The sequence below is a fragment of the Eleutherodactylus coqui genome, chromosome 1 (genome assembly GCF_035609145.1).
Source record: "Eleutherodactylus coqui strain aEleCoq1 chromosome 1, aEleCoq1.hap1, whole genome shotgun sequence".
In the NCBI taxonomy this organism is placed as follows: domain Eukaryota; kingdom Metazoa; phylum Chordata; class Amphibia; order Anura; family Eleutherodactylidae; genus Eleutherodactylus; species Eleutherodactylus coqui.
Genome location: NC_089837.1, coordinates 477679944 through 477695978, shown reverse-complemented (window position 1 = coordinate 477695978; position 16035 = coordinate 477679944). Strand labels below are relative to the sequence as shown.

Here is a 16035-nt window from a genome sequence, read left to right as displayed (position 1 = left end):
TTGCTACGAGTGACTATTATATACAGAGGAGTGGAACCTCACTAGCCAGTGTGCGTTTCAACACCGATGCAAAAACACCTCCCATCACCTCTGTGAAGTAGCAAATCTCGTCAGAGGATCGGCGAGTGCTTCCCATTGTTTCCAATGGCAGACCAAGCATCTCACTCGTGTGCACCTCGCACACCATGCAATGGATTTTTACTGTCAGTGAAACATTGAAAACTATGGGCAATGCATTCCGAGGAACGCGAGAAGATAGGACATGTAAACAGAATGGGATTCATATTCGCACGTCTCACAACGCACAAAGTTTCTCGGACGTGTAAAACTAGCCAAAAAAAAAACTACTTTTTTTTGTCTAATGCCACGAGTCGGTTCCAATTCTTCAGTTGGTAACACCCACAAAAATATTTTTAATACTGGATATAATAAACTATTGCTTTTATTGGATTGAGGTGCTGGATTTAAGTATTTTACCATTTGCCCTCACTTGGAGTCCGCTAGAAGTATCCAGTCTCGGCCGGACCCCCCTCTCCCTCCCCCAAATCCCCACTCCCAACGTTAATTGTAGCGTTTCAGGAGTTCACAAGAAGAAAGACATCCGGGGTGAGCTAATTTTTTTTATTATACATGCAATTTGTTGATTTCATACAGAGGCATACTGACATAATACAAAAAAGATAAAAAATGCAACCCTTGCATATTCTGACTTCAGGATTCCATTGGGTGGACTGACCAGTGATTCACAGCTATGTCTATATGCACTGATAGATGGAAGGCTGTCAATCATTGGGATGGGGCAGAGTGTTCAACTTGAGAATAGTGCTTTAAAGTAGTTGATAGCCGATTTAATACCATCTTTTAATACAGGTTTTACAGCTATACCCACACCTGTACTTATTACCAATGAAACTCCCCCAGTGGCAGCAAACAAGGCATCGTAGCCTATATCAACGGAGGCTTCGATAGCTCTGTCCTCTGCATGAGCAGTGCATCCTTGCGTGGCATAATAAATGGCGCTTCCAGCATTGTAATAGCCATTGACTATTGGAATCTTTTTCATAACATTATAAATGTGTAATTCCTGTTCACCATGGCACTCTGGATCAGTAGAGCGCCTCCTCAGGTGTCCACCAATACAGTGGTGCAGCCATAACTTTGATCCAGCATGGGGTATAATATATCCACCATTCCTTGCCACAATTATAAATTTCCCTAAGGTATCAGAAGAAACGCCGGCACAAACTGAGCCTAACTCATCGCAGTGGTCCTTCGCATCCTGTAGGGATGAATGAAGCCCAAGAATCAAACCTTTCATGAGAACATTCTGTTCCTCGTGTTGGATACCAGAGCAATGCTTGTGATGTGACGGAGCATTCATAGAAAGGGACTCTAAATTGAATTTCAGTAAGTCAAGTTTCCCCATGTATTGTTGGCTATTGTGAGGGTTCGCAGTGGTTTGATGAATTGAACCATTTAACTGCTTAGCCATTATATTAAACATTTGACTTTCAACTTCATCTCTAATTAAATCCCAAAAGAAATCGTCTTGTTCAGTTAAACATCCAACCTCCAAAAGGCCCAGCGCCAGAGCCGGTCTAAAAAGCCAGGATGATGAAGGCGGGAGAAGGCCAAGAAACTCCTTGCTATCCTTCAAGAGTTGGCTGCATGTCTGGTTTCCTTTTGCCCAGGAGAAATCTTTCACAGAAATAGTTTGTAGAGGACTTTTCTCGGTGGCCCCAGTATCATTTTGTATCAAGTCTTCTATGTTATGGGGTTTACCGTACAGAAGTGGATGGAACAAGCAAAAAATAACACAACGCCACAATAGAGCCATGTCTGAAAGAAACGTCAAAACAGCAGTTATGTAAACTGAGAGAACAAATCACAAAACTTACAGTACCGTAGTTACATGAATACACTAAGAGGTGAAATAAAGCTGTTAGGTCTGATCTGTCCACGGATGATGAACCCACGGACCCGGTAACTTGAGGACGGTCAGAGGGTGAATGTATTAGGAAACAAGGGATACAATTTCCAGATGAAGTATACAGATTGGCCTGAGGGTACAAACAAGGGGTGGGGAAGCTGACTCTAGTCTGTCCCAGACAGAAACTGCCTAAAGCAGGGTTACCGCCCTGAAAAGGGCTACCCCGTGTCCAGGAGTTTACTAGATACCCTGAGGTAGAAACGGGGGCAAAGGAAAGGAAACAGAAGTGAATAGACAAAATTGATACAGAATAAATAATGGAAGCCCTGAGCACTGCATGCAGAACACTGACCAGTATACAAAGCGTATAACCAGCACCGATGTAATCTCAGGGCTAGCTTAAAAACCTCATCGAAACACGTGATGGGCTAACAGGCAGTCCAACCAGCCTATCACACTACACAGGCAAGGAGGATTCTGCGCTCATGCTGGACCTGCGCCGACTGCAGCACTGCAAGCCTGAAACATCTACATAGGCTTTGTATGTTCTGCCGATGACTGTGTGGGTTTCCTTGCATACTGAGGAAAACTTATTAATGATGGGTTAGGGCGGTTGTCTCACTAAAACACCTTAAAAGACATCCGATCTGAGGATCAACGGATTGCCACATGTTCAGCTCCGAGTCCGCTTGATGATAAGCTGCTATCAGTAGGGAACGTTTCATCTGGTCACATATACTGAATGGGCGATCATGTAACACTTGGCTGAGCTTTTTGCTTTCCATTATAAAAACGGGGTCCTTAAGTATCCCTCCCTCTATGATTTCCATATGCTCCAATATTGGCAGCATCTATTTTCATAAGTCATTTGTCAATTGACACAGTTAAAGGATATGCGCACCTTCTCAATTTTGTTTTACTTTTCCAATGTATCTAAAATTGACCAAAAAAAAAAAAGTTGCTCAAAAACATTCTACTGTTTTGTGTATACAGCAAACCTGAGTATCTCCATCAATGACCACCTCATCTTGGCAAGTAAGCTACACAGGACTGCTATCTTTTCAGGATTGTTGGGGAGTCCCAAATAACCTAATTACTATAAACATATTGAATATCAATAAAGACATTTCTAACCACTTTTTTATCCTCATGCATGTAACTGTAGCAAGGGGGTCGCTTAGTAAATTTTTTGAAAAATTATACGAAAGCCTAGCATACCGAAATGCCTGCTTACAGAAAAATGCATGCAAGCGCTCTCATCAGCATATATGTACACTTTGGGTAAAGTAATAAGTCCAAAACTCCCCGACACCAATAAATTCACCAAAAGATGGACACAGAGAATTTCCAATGGGACGAGTCCTCTGCAGATTTTCTACTGGAAGTCTACAGTAGTCAAAGCTAAACCCAATAGTATGATATTCTGTTGTGGAATCCATAGTGTAATTGCTGCAGGTTTGCCACAGATTTTACCATATGGAATGGAAACTGAAATCTGCAGCCTATACAGCCATGCTTCTCCTGAGCTCCTGTATAGGTAGTGCTGGTTATACTTAGTTCTCTAATATTAGCTGCTTTCACATCTGCACCTTATTTTTGTACTTTATAATAATTGTCATAGTAAGGTGTAGTCTATTTGGTATAAATATGGGGTTTGACTTACTTTAAGGTTGCCGGTGAGCCTTTTGGTTGGGAGATGATGTGTGCCAGTCTGCATCTGCGTAATAACTGCTAATGATGACCAGTGAACTGCTGGCAGGTTTCCACCCCCTATTTAAAGTCCTTTCAGTATCACCATGGTTAACATGTAAAAATGTCAATGGTACTTTACTAGTCAAACCTTGAAATACCTTTACAAATTTGTTGGCAAGCTAGTAAACAGTTTTGCAAGAGGTCAGTACTGGCAAGGCCTTGGAGACCTGACATCTATGACATGCTCTTTTCAAAGGATAATTTTTCCCAAATTGCATAACTGCCATGTTATTTTCAGGTGTTAATTGGATTACCTGTTCAGCTATTTTAAACTGTGATCAGCTATTCATAAAATTCAATACTACCCTGCTTCCCTGAAAATAAAACCTACCCCCAAAAATAAGCCCTAGCATGATTTTTCAGGATTTTTGAGGATGCTTAAAATATAAACCCTACTCCAAAATAAGTTTTGGTAACAGGTAATAAAAATGTTATTTAAATAGTGTGGTGCAGAGTGTTAAGGCAGCAGAAATGCAGTCCTAAGCTCTTGCTCACAACCTGAGGGTTGCAAGTTCAATCCCTGCATGGTTAAGGTAGTCGGCTGACTGCTGTGGAAGGGCATACTCTGAAATATATTTTAATGCCTGTAAGGAACATTTCAAACGGGTAGAATTTTTTGCATTTCACACTGCAAGCCACGATAAATTCTGCACCGAGATCCACACGGTTCTGTGCGGATCTTGATGAATAATGAAAATGGCTTAAATTGGTCTGCAATTCCACACCAAAATCCACTGTTAGCCTTACGGATTTTGGTGCAGAATTCCCCAGAGGCAAATTCCGCTGCGTCCTGGTGGAAATATTATGCCTGTGCGAAAGGACCCTAACCAAATTATGAGACAATGAGGTTTTCCCTCCTCAATGATTACATAGCATCTTGAAACAAAAGCAGAAGATTAGAAAAATCCCTTCTGGACACCAAGGATCAGAAGTACATAAGTGTAATGGGACAAATACCCACTGGGTTTATCCCACATCGGGGGATCAGCAGCCTCTATCCATGACTTCAATGGTCATATGAAATGCATAAGTATCAAAAGGTGAAAAACAGACCTGGTGCTCCGGAGCAGACCTCGGCGCTGATATAGTCAGGAATGGTTGGTAATTCACTAATAAATGTATGCGCTTACTCAGAGGGAGGGAGAGAAAAACTCCTCACACCCTCCACCCCCGGGACCTGCAGGGTGAAACAATAGAACAAATCCCACAGCCACAGTGTATTTTTAATAGTTTTATAGTTTCCCCGAAACGCACATTTATTAGTGAATTACCAACCATTCCTGACCTCGGAGGTCTGCTCTTCGGCACCGGGTCTGTTTTTCTCCTTTTCTACTATACATAACACCTTGGGTTTTGAAAGATGTTGTAGTCAGGACTTTAGTGCTAATGAGTCATGGATTACTTACCAAGGAGTTAATAGCAAGTATAACCAGTTCTACTGATAGGTAAGACACACCTGATGCTTGAGCGAACGTATAGTCAGCACTTCTAGTCGTCCAAAAATGTCAGTAAATAGGAGCATCTTGTAGTTCATTTAACACCAAATCACAGAAAGTCCGCGCTGTTCAGCACATCAGTGGGGGAAATTTATAGGACCAGCATTACAAACGCCGGTCTTAATACAAATTTCCCCTTTGCACGATGCCCCCAGTGCACACCTCTTCAGATATTAGGCGCATCTCTGCACCTACATAAGTGTTCCCCAGATCTGACCCGGCATACATCTCTGGTATCATTTACATCGGTTTCTGGTGTAAATTATGCATAAATCTGTCAGTCTGGGCAGCCACGTCTCTTCCTGACAAAAAATTGCAACGCTATTGCAAAATGCTGGAAAGTCACAAATTCTTGTGGAAGTTGGACTCACTAGAGGAGAGCGAGCACCCAAATGCTCGGGTCCGCGTTATTCAAGTCGAGATTTTCGTAAAATTCGAGAGCTGTACTCGAGTAAAGAACCCCATTGACTACAATGGGAGACTCGAGCATTTTTGTATGTGGGATGCCGGGTGCCGAGCTTTTTTTTTTTCTAGGTTCCTCTCTTTCTCGCCGGCCTGACAAAAAATTTGCCAATGACGCACGCTGCGTCTTGGCGGGGCCAAAACGCGGCGGGGCACGTCACAGCAGGGAGGAGCCAAAAGCTGGGGCGGGGTCGAACACGGCGTGATGCTCGTTCGAGTAAGGAGCACCATCGAGTACGCTACTACTCGAACGAGCATCAAGCTCGGCAGAGTATGTTTGCTCAACTCTAGGACTCGCGCCATTTTTTTTTTCATTTCAGCAGAATTCTCCCATTATGTCTCAATGCAGTAGACATGTAATATTTAGTGCAAGGACCTAATTGCTTAAAGACCCAAAGGGGAAGAGAGGGGGAGAGATAGACCTAGAAAAAAAAATAAAAAATCTCGGCACCTGGCGTCCCATATACAAAAATGCTTGAGTCTCCCATTGTAGTCAATGGGGTTCGTTACTCAAGTAGAGCTCTCGAATTTTACGAAAAGCTGGACTCGAATAACGCGGACCTGAGAATTTGGGTGCTCGCTCATCTCTACACAGGAGTAACCAGAATCCAGGAAGTGTATTTTTAAAAACTTTCAATGTTAGTTTTTCTACATTCCAATGATGACAGCTGATGCAATTTTTATTGAAGAATACAGCATAACTAGAAGAAAAAAAACCACTGTCACTTCAGTCTCTACCAGCAACAGTGCTGTACATTGTATAATTGCTGTGCCTGGTATTGCAGCCCAGTCCCATTCAAGCGATCTGACTCAGGCCATGTGATTGATAAATGTGATGTCAACAGGCCTGGAAAGAGGACTTTTCAATCAGCTTTCCGGTGGGGATCCCAAGCGACAGTCCCCACTGATCAACTAGTGATGACTTATCCTGGGGATAGTTCATCAATAGTTTAGTGCTGGAAAACCGCTTTAAAGAGATTACCCCAAAATAACTTATCACTAGAGATGAGCGAATGTACTCGTTTTGAGTAATTACTCGATCGAGCACCGCGATTTTCGAGTACTTCAGTACTCGGGTGAAAAGATTCGGGGGGCGCCGGGGGGAGGCGTGGCGGCGCGGGGGGTAGCAGCGGGGAGCCCTCTCTCTCTCCCTCCCCCCTCCCCGCTGCAACCCCCCACTCACCCACAGCGCCCCCCGAATCTTTTTGCCCGAGTACGGAAGTACTTGAAAATCACGGTACTCGGGTGAAAAAGGGGCATGGCCGAGTACGCTCGCTCATCTCTACTTATCATCTATCACAAAAGCCTGAATGTCAAGCCATTTCTCTTTGAACCATTCAGTGTGTTCCTTTGCTAATTTTCCTGGTCTTCTGATTGCAGCAGTACTCGCTGGTAAGCTCAGATCTCCTTTGATCTTTCTAGAGGTGAACATTGGCTTTGTCATTTTTTATCTTCTTCGATCCATTCAAACAGTAGTTTCCCGCTTCCTTCGGGTGTTGGGTTGCTACTTCATTGCTTAGGCATTTGAGATAATTTTAGCTGAGCTGCCTATAATTTGCTGCACTTCTCTGTATCTTTTTCCTTCCCAATCAACTTTTCAATCAAAGTCCATCCTTCATCAAACAATGTGTGGAATGACTCATTTTCACCAGTATTTTCGCAGGAAATGCACTATAACCATGTGCACTATTTGTCCTACCTTAAGGGCTCATGTCCACGGGTGGGTTTGAATTCCAGGATCCGCGTGGGGCACACGCACAGATGATCCGTAGTTCAAGCCGCCCATAGACAATTATGGGCGTCTATAGCTTAATTAAAGCATGCGGATTTGTTCTGCGGACCCTTCGGTCCAGAAAACAAATCGCAGCATGCTCCATTTTGCCGCGGATCCCACAGGGATGGCTTCCGTTGAAGTCAATGGAAGCCATCCGATTTGCAGCACACCCGGAACTGTCACGCCGGGTGTTCCGCGAATCTCGCAAGCAAGCAGGAGATTTTAAAAAAAATCTCCATTGCGCATGTGCATGAGGTGTGCCACCCACATGCACGGAGAAGGCGGACGACCCACACGCATCCAGACTGGTAAGTAATGTCCTCATGCCAAGGGCAGGGTGGGCTTTCGCGGCAGGGCTCCCACCCACGCAACCCGACCCATTCGTGGACATGAGGCCTAAATAAGGGCCAAAATGAACACCTGTTATTCCACAGAATTAATGACTTCACCGATTTAACTCCTCACTGCTATTAATTAATAATTCAGAATGACCGGTACGTCCTAATTGTTGGTCTACTCTACTATACTTACAAGTAAATTACCTGCCTTGTATGAGATTGCAGGAGTTTTAATCTTGCGCCATATCTTCTGCAATTTTTAACAGTTTAGGCAATTTTTAAAAACACCCATAACGTATTTGAAAACCGCAACAAAAAACGCCTCTTATGAACGCAGCCTTAGGCTTTATTCACACAAGCATATATACGCGACCATCTGATCATTGGTTTCCAATGCATTCATTCACGTGGTCGAACTAGCGGCACGTAAAAACGTTGCACTGTAAAAAATAGAACATACGCGACCGAAATCCGCGCCTGCTGATCTGGATTATGGTTTTCTCCAGCAGGTTTCGGGGTATTTTGTAGCTTCCAAATTGTATAATGTGCACACATCGTCGAGCGGATCAGACACAAGCCATCAGTCTCATATCCAAAATGGCTCTCCGGTCAGAAACACCCAGACAGCCCCTTTTATTGTAAAGCATAAAATGGGCGTGCAACAAATTACATCAGTAACATATAGGATTCTCATTTGTCGGATCATATAGAATCCCCCCTCCTTCCTGCCCACCTTCTCTCAAGTCCAATGTATAAGCAAGTCTTTGTCTTACAAACATGTGCTCAAATCAGAAACTGAAAGTAGATATCTCTTTGTTGAAGAAGATCCTGTGTGGGGGATGGGGAGGACTGGGAAAACACTCAAGATGGACACAAGCAATAACGTATAACACTGTGATTTAACTCTTTCCTTATGCAGCAGAGTTCCACATTAGGCTGAAGTCACAAAACACACATAATACGTCTAGTTTAGTACAAATCGATAGACATTTTACACTGACTAATCATCATGTCTATCACACTGCTATTATATGCTGGGTAAAAAGATAGTTCTGCTTCTATCTCTTGACCGATATACACTGGCGGCTCCCATAGACTTCTATGGATGCTGGGGGAAAAAAAGGAGGGGGAGGGAGTTTAGCAGCGTCCAACGCAAGGAAAAGCTGAAAGGTGACCAATGTTGCGTGAAAAAACGTGGCATGACCTATCTTTGTGTTTTGTTCCCCCATGTTTCCTTATGGAGGCTTCGTTTTATCGCATTGCGATGCGCAAACCTGCAATTTTCATGCAGTGCGATTTTAACATTAGAAAGTCCTATCTTTCTAAGCGACATCTCATGAGCAAAATCGCAATATTGCCGTGATTCTTCTGCGGCAATAATCGCGATCGCCCATCTGAAACCGGCTTAAGTGCTGCTTATACTTAGTAACCCTCACACAGTAAAAGTGCCCCCACTTGGCAATAATTCCTTCTTTATGTTCCCACTGAGTAATACCCCCTTTTGCCTCCACTCAGAAATAATGCCCCTTTTGTCATCATTCACTAAGCTTCACTAGTAATGTTCCCTTTTAGAAATAATGCCTCCATTTCATAGAATGGTAGAGTTGGAAGGAGCCTACAGGGTCTTCTGGTCCAACCCCCTGCTCAGTGCAGGATCACTAAATCATCCCAGACAGATATTTGTCCAGCCTTTGTTTGAACACGTCCATTGAAGAACTCCCCACCTCCCGTGGTAACCTGTTCCACTCATTGTTCACCCTCACTTTCTAATATCTAATTTGTGTCTCCTCCCTTTCAGTTTCATCCCATTGCTTCTAGTCTTTCTTTGTGCAAATGAGAATAGGGCCGATCCCTCTGCACTGTGACCTCCCTTCAGATATATTGTAGACCGCTATTAAGTCTCCTCTCAGCCTTTTTGCAAGCTAAACATTCCCAGATCCTTTAACCGTTCCTCATAGGATATGATTTGCAGACCGCTCACCATCCTGGTAAGTCTTCTCTAAACTTGCTCCAGTTTGTCAATGTCTTTTTTAAATTGTCATTTTTTTTTAAACAATACAGCTTTACACTTTTAGATTCTTTGAAAAATGCTGCCTCCTGAGGACATGAGGCTATAGTGATCATATGATTGTCACATGACTATGGAACACAGAAGTCAGCGAGCTACAGCCCACCCATTAAAATTAGGTGGCCTGACTGCTCTGCCTGACCCAACAGCCCAGATTCCCCTATAACCCATCTCTGGTGGTCAGCATTTCAAGTGAGTCTCCTCTGGCTTCTGCCCAGGTTTGCCAGGTGCCGACCCTGGGCCTGGCCATGTGAATCCCAACCTTAGTGCTGCACGGAGCTGTAATTGCACACATTCCTAATTCAAGTTTTAACAGCCCTAGTGCTACAATACTATGTACTGCAGTGGTACAATACTCCTGGTGGACTAAATCAAAAAAAAGAGTGGAGACTATACATATACATACTGCCCCCAATTCAGCAGTGGCTTGACTGCATTCGGTTCTGGACCGTACACTGTGGCATCCACCTCCGAGCAGGATTAGGCCAGGATGAGTTTTCAACCTCTGCAGTACGTGCATGGGAAACTTCTAGGTTACATTCAAACAGCTCTTGACAATAGTGAATAAAGGAAACATTGTGTAATATAAAGTAGCAGAACGTTTCATTGTATGATGATGACACTTCACATAAAACCCCTTAATAGCTCATCCTGATCAGTGAACTATAAGAGCTGTGTAAAAGATAATCTACAGACATAGACAATTCATGATCGGGACAATAAAGGTGTGAAAACAAGTCAATACAGATAACATAAAAAACAGAACTGAGAAATGTTATAAAGGAACAGAAAACAATGAGTTTCATATTCCAAAGAAAGTGGAGACAGGAATGAGAGTGAAGAAACCAGCTTGTTACTTCAGGGCCTGAAACAACAATGACTTGGGAGCTGGCTACAATGAAGAAGCGATTTATAGAGGTCAGACACCTACTGTGTTTCCCTGAAAATAAGACCCTATTTTATATATATTTTTTTTACCACCAAATGAGGCACTAGGTCTTATTTTCTGCGATGTCATATTATACTTACCTAGCAGGCTTGGTCCAAGTCCCTCCCGCCACTCTCCGGAGCTCTTACATGTTTCTTGCAGTCCTTGGCCGCCCACAGATTATTACTTTTTGGTTACATGATTCAGGAAATCTCACCCCCAGGAAGCAATGGCTCCAATTGGTTCTCGAGCGCTGTTCAGCTAATCAATGCAGCGTTCGATGAACCAATGCGATGATTGCGATTCGTTCATTGAAGGCTGCATTGATTGGTTCTTCGACCAATGCTCAGCCAATCACGTTGTGGAGGTAGGACTTCTAAATTGGCTGAGCCCCACCATTGATTGGCTAATTCATAAATCCCACCTCCACAATGCGATGGCTGCGATTAGTTCTTTGACCACTGCTCAGCCAATCAATGCAGCACTTGAGAGCCAATCAGAGCCATTGCTTCCTGGAGGTTCAATTTATGAATCCCGTAACCAGGAAGTGAACTTTTGTGGGCGGCCAAGGACTGCAAGAAGCGCCTTGGAGCTCCAGAGAGCAGCAGGAGGAGCCTTGACCAAGCCTGCTAGGTAATGTATTCCTTTTTTTTTGTTAATGTAATGTAGCTAGGGATTATTTTGGGGGTAGAGCTTATATTTCAAGCCTCTCTGAAAATCAGGGCAGAGCTTATTTTCAGGGTAGGTCTTATTTTTGGGAAACAAGGTATTTATAATTCAGGAGTTGCTGCCAAATGTGCAGCAGTCAACTAATGCTTCGCTTACACCGAATGAGTAGCGTTCAGAAACTCGTTCAAATGAGCGAAACTGAACAATAATCCTTGAGTTTAAATACAGCCATAGACTAAATGACAAATGAGAATAATAAAAATCAAGAATGTGAAACACTGAACAAGAACTGCATGATTCTAAACACACTGCCTGAGTGCAAACAAGGTGTGATGATGTCACCAGCTCGCTCGCTCGGGCAAATGAGAATCGTCCCATTTAAAATGGGCATTAGTCAGGGAAGCTGACCTACCTAAAAGTGGAAGCGGCACATGTCTAAGGGGTTTTCTGGGAAAAAATACTATTGATGACCTATCCTCAGGATCGGGTCCCTGACCGATCAGCTGATAGTGCGCCCGCTGATCAACTATTGATGAATTATTACAAGGATAGGTCATCAATAGTATTTTCACCAGAAAGCCCCTTTAAAGTAGTAGTTTAGTGCCCTCCTGATGGTGACTCTACCAACGTTAGTCTTTTGGTGGGAGACAAAAGAAGCCAGCACAGCTGTGTGGGTATAAGCAAATACCTTATAGATTCTCCATGCTATGGCCTATATGTGGTACTTCTGAATTGCTATCAGCCAACTAGGTCATCACAGGGCTTCAGTGAGTGTCTCTCAGAAAGCCTTTGGAAATGGGAGCCAGTGTTGATTCGCTGTGCTCTCCTTCTGTGCCAGATCAGTCTGCAGGCAAGTCTTCCTCGGCTGCTGTGGCCAGCGCCATCTTTAAGGCCCCCAATGGAGAGGAGAGTAAGTGCTCCTTTTCAGAAATTTCTACACGTCAACTAGAGTTTTGGTGGATATCGGGGTCCCCGTAGCAAGGTCACTCCCCCCCCCCCCCCCCCCATCTTCCCCACCGTTCCGTTGGGATAAGCTTGATTAACGCTGAATAAAGTATGTGTCTGACAGAATGGTAGGCTCGGGCCACCATCACGCTCACAAGTCAGGCTCTGTTTCCTTGCTATTTTTTGAACACTACTGTAAGCACATGGAGAACTGTGATTTTTTTGTGTGGAAGTATGCTTTAAGACTAGGGCACATTTGTCAAATAATTGCTCAGAGCCTTCAAGGGAGCCCATTCTCTTCAGCATCGCCACTGCTATTCAGCTGTGGTGTGCCTATCCTTGAAAGAGAAAGATTAGGCCGCAGGTGAAAACAAGTGCAGCGGGAGTCAGACGCAGATCAGTTCAGGAAGTGAAAGACTCCCTATGATTGTGATGGGGCATCCCTCCTCTACGTCTGCACCGAGAATTCTTTACTGAGCTCCACCTCCAGCTCAGCCATGTGTCCTGGCCCATACCTGACCAGTGTCAGCCAACAGGACACGGATGTAGGGCTGTGGGCATATAGAAGGCTGGTGATTTTCACAAGAGAAGCCAGGGAGGCTGACAGCAGCCTTCAGAGGAGGTGAGGGTGAGCACCGCATAATATGAAATCAGCAGATTTTGTCAAAATCCGCACCAAAGATATATAGATTTTGACTGTTTTTAGATGCAGAAATGCTGCTTATTTTGCTGCAGAAATTGTCATTGTGGACATTCCGCAGCATTTCCGCCACATGTAAACATACCCTATGTCAGTTAGAGAAACGCTGTCATGTGCAGAATGGCCTCAGTGGTAAGTGTCCCTTATATCGTCCCCAGTAGTAATATTCTCCTCTATACTGGCCCCAGTAATAAGTGACCCCAGCAGTAGCCCTAATAGTAATTGTGACTCCTATATTAGCCCCAGTAGTAATAGTGACCCTCCTATTAGCCCCAGTAGTAATAGTGACCCCTAAATCAACCCTAGAAGTAATAGTGACCCACAGAGTGGCCTCAGTGGTAATACCTTTTCTACTGGGGCTGATATAGGGGACATCATTACTACTGGGGCTAATATAGGGGTCACTATTACTACTGGGGCTAACATAAGCGACACTTACTAATATAAGGTGACCATACATCCTGATTTAGGCGTGAAAGTCCTGCCTTGAGACCCTGTATCCCGCTTCCCCCAGGGTCACAAGCGGGACAGCCATTTGTACGCTTTTGGGACATAGGGTCACCATTAGGGCTCATTTACACAGGTGTATTGTCACCGCGTATTTCCAGTGCGTACCACGGGGTGAATGACGACGAGACTCGCCATACGGCCATGCAAACGAGCCCTAAAACGACCCAGCTCCCTGGCTGGTAATCACTCTGCGTTGCCATTGGACTTCTCCTCTTTGGTTCCGCAAGAGGAGAGGAGAAAGTGCACGTTTCCACCCACAGCAGCACTGAGGAGAGAGGAGCAGCGACGCTCTGAAGACCGGAGGGTCGGGTAAGTATATGGGTTTCAGGGGGGCTCTATTAGTACTGGAGCTACTGTGGGGGTCATTATTACTACCATTATTAAGCGCTGCGGAATAAGTTGGCACTATAAAAATAAATATTATTATTGAGGCCACTATGGGGGTCACTATTACTACTGGGGCTGATATAGGGGGTCACTATTACTACTGGAGCTAATATAGGAGTCGACTACTACTGGGGCTGATCTAGGGGTCACTATTAGTGCCAAGTCCACTCTGCACGTGGCAGCGTACCTCTAGCTGACTTAGGTTATGTTTACACGTGGCGCAAGTGCTGCAGAATGTCCGCAGCAAAAATTTCCACGTCAAATTACTTAACATTTCCGCTTTCAAAAACAGCCAATGTCTGCATCATTGGTGCGGATTTTGACTGGAAATCAGCTGCGTATCCACAGCCGATTTCATACTATGCAGTGATCCCCCCTTCACTTCCTCTGAAGGCTGCTGTCAGCCTCCTCAGCTTCCGGTTCCCAGCGGCCTGGTCAGATACAGTGCAGCTAGTCCGGTGATACTGGTCAGGTGAGGCCACTACAGGCCGTTAGGAATTGGAAGCTGGGGAGCGCTGAAGGCAGGAAACCTTCAGAGGTGGTGAAGGGGAGCGCCGCATAGTATGAAATCAGCTGCGGATATACGGCTGATTTCCAGTCCAAATTTGCACCAATGATGCAGATTTTGTCCGTTTTTTTGGATGCAGAAATGCTTCGGAATTTGCTACCTGTCTTTTTTGAAGCAGCCCTGTACATTTTATAACGACGGAGTTAAAAATCATATGTCATGAGAAACCCTGCCGCCCCTGACCACACCACTTTGTCCCTGAAAAAAAATCTTGTCACCTTAACTAATAGTGTTCCCTATATCGACCCAGTAGTAACAGTGACCCCCATAGTAGCTCCAGTACTAATAGAGCCCCCTCTCCTGAAACCCATATACTCACCCACCCCTCTTGGTCTTCAGAGTGCCACTGCTCCTCTTCACAGTGTGTGTATAAATGGTTGTGTAATTTTAGAAGACTGAAACACTTGAATGAAATGTAATTATTCTAAAATTACTGTGAAATAGTATTACTGTTACTATCCAAAATAACATCTTCCTGATTACATAACTCCATTTTGTTACAGTTTAACACATTTTAGTTTCAGATATAATTACTAATGTGTAATAAGGTATTTGAACTTTAAGCAATGACATAGAAAATTTTATTGTCATATTCAACAAATTAACCCAGTTCAGACCGCTTAACTCTAAAAACACAGAACAACTTTTTTTATGGCAGTAAATCAAATACTTAAATGGTTTTTGATAATTCAGCCATATAGAGAAACTACTTTGAAAAAAAACTTAACTTATTGTTATAAATGCATGGAGTTTGTGTTTCTTTTTCACAAGCAGCTCAAGTATATCAGTTCTCATCACACATTAAAGGTGCTTAAAATACCTGAAAAATATCCAGATCATCTAAGGGTCCTTTTACAGGGGACGCCTGTCGGGTACTTCAGCACCTAACAGTTCTCCCAGAGATAATAGCTCCTATGTAAATAGAGAGTAAGCGGGCCGGAACAATCTCTGGCCCACCTCCATTCACAGTGAATAGGCAGTCGTTCATGGATGGACAAAGGCTTGTTTACACAGGCTGATCGTCATTTGATTTTTATGTCTGCAGAAACTAATCAACAAAATTATCATATGTTGTTCAGTTGCTGCGGGTATTTACACTGAACAATGATTGTTCAGATTCCTACGATCCAGTGAGAACCCCAAGCCATGATTGGCCTATGTAAGACGCGAGGCCAGGGCTATTCCGCACTACCATTATCATGGATTTACCAGAAAGGGAGCATCTGGCTAGAAAATATTAATAGCTTTAATAAGAGCAGAAACTAGTCTTCATCTTCATCCTCAATACGAAGACGCTTTTTCTTGATTGGCTGAAGGTCTTCATCTTCTGAATCAGTAGCTGCCCCAGATGTCTTTAGCTGTCCACCTGGAGCAATAAAAATATTAAAGAGTTTCTTTAGTTTTATTTTTTCTGAAATGTGGCAAGTCTGAGACCACTGGAACGTGTATTACTATAAAACACATTTCTGCCTAAGGGCTAATGCCCAGCGACGGATTATCGCTGTGGA

At 43.8% G+C, this 16035-nt stretch overlaps 2 protein-coding genes across 4 annotated transcripts in view; both read right to left on the bottom strand.

Moving 5' to 3' along the window:
- Positions 1 to 607: 607 nt before the first annotated feature.
- Positions 608 to 4875, bottom strand: APOF (apolipoprotein F). The gene is made up of 2 exons (XM_066584831.1): positions 4736 to 4875; positions 608 to 1839 (listed from the first exon to the last, which is right to left on the bottom strand). Exon 2 carries the CDS (start codon positions 1835 to 1837, stop codon positions 809 to 811), a length of 1029 nt encoding a protein of 342 aa, XP_066440928.1. The 5' UTR covers positions 1838 to 1839; positions 4736 to 4875; the 3' UTR covers positions 608 to 808.
- A 10210-nt stretch (positions 4876 to 15085) lies between these two features.
- The window catches only part of TIMELESS (timeless circadian regulator), a 72613-nt gene continuing 71663 nt past the window's right edge, over positions 15086 to 16035 (bottom strand). For all 3 annotated transcript variants that reach the window (XM_066584812.1, XM_066584806.1, XM_066584820.1), the window contains one exon: positions 15086 to 15893. In XM_066584812.1, the coding sequence (XP_066440909.1) occupies positions 15790 to 15893 (104 nt within the window). In that variant the 3' untranslated portion in view covers positions 15086 to 15789. The remainder of the gene's footprint in view (positions 15894 to 16035) is intronic.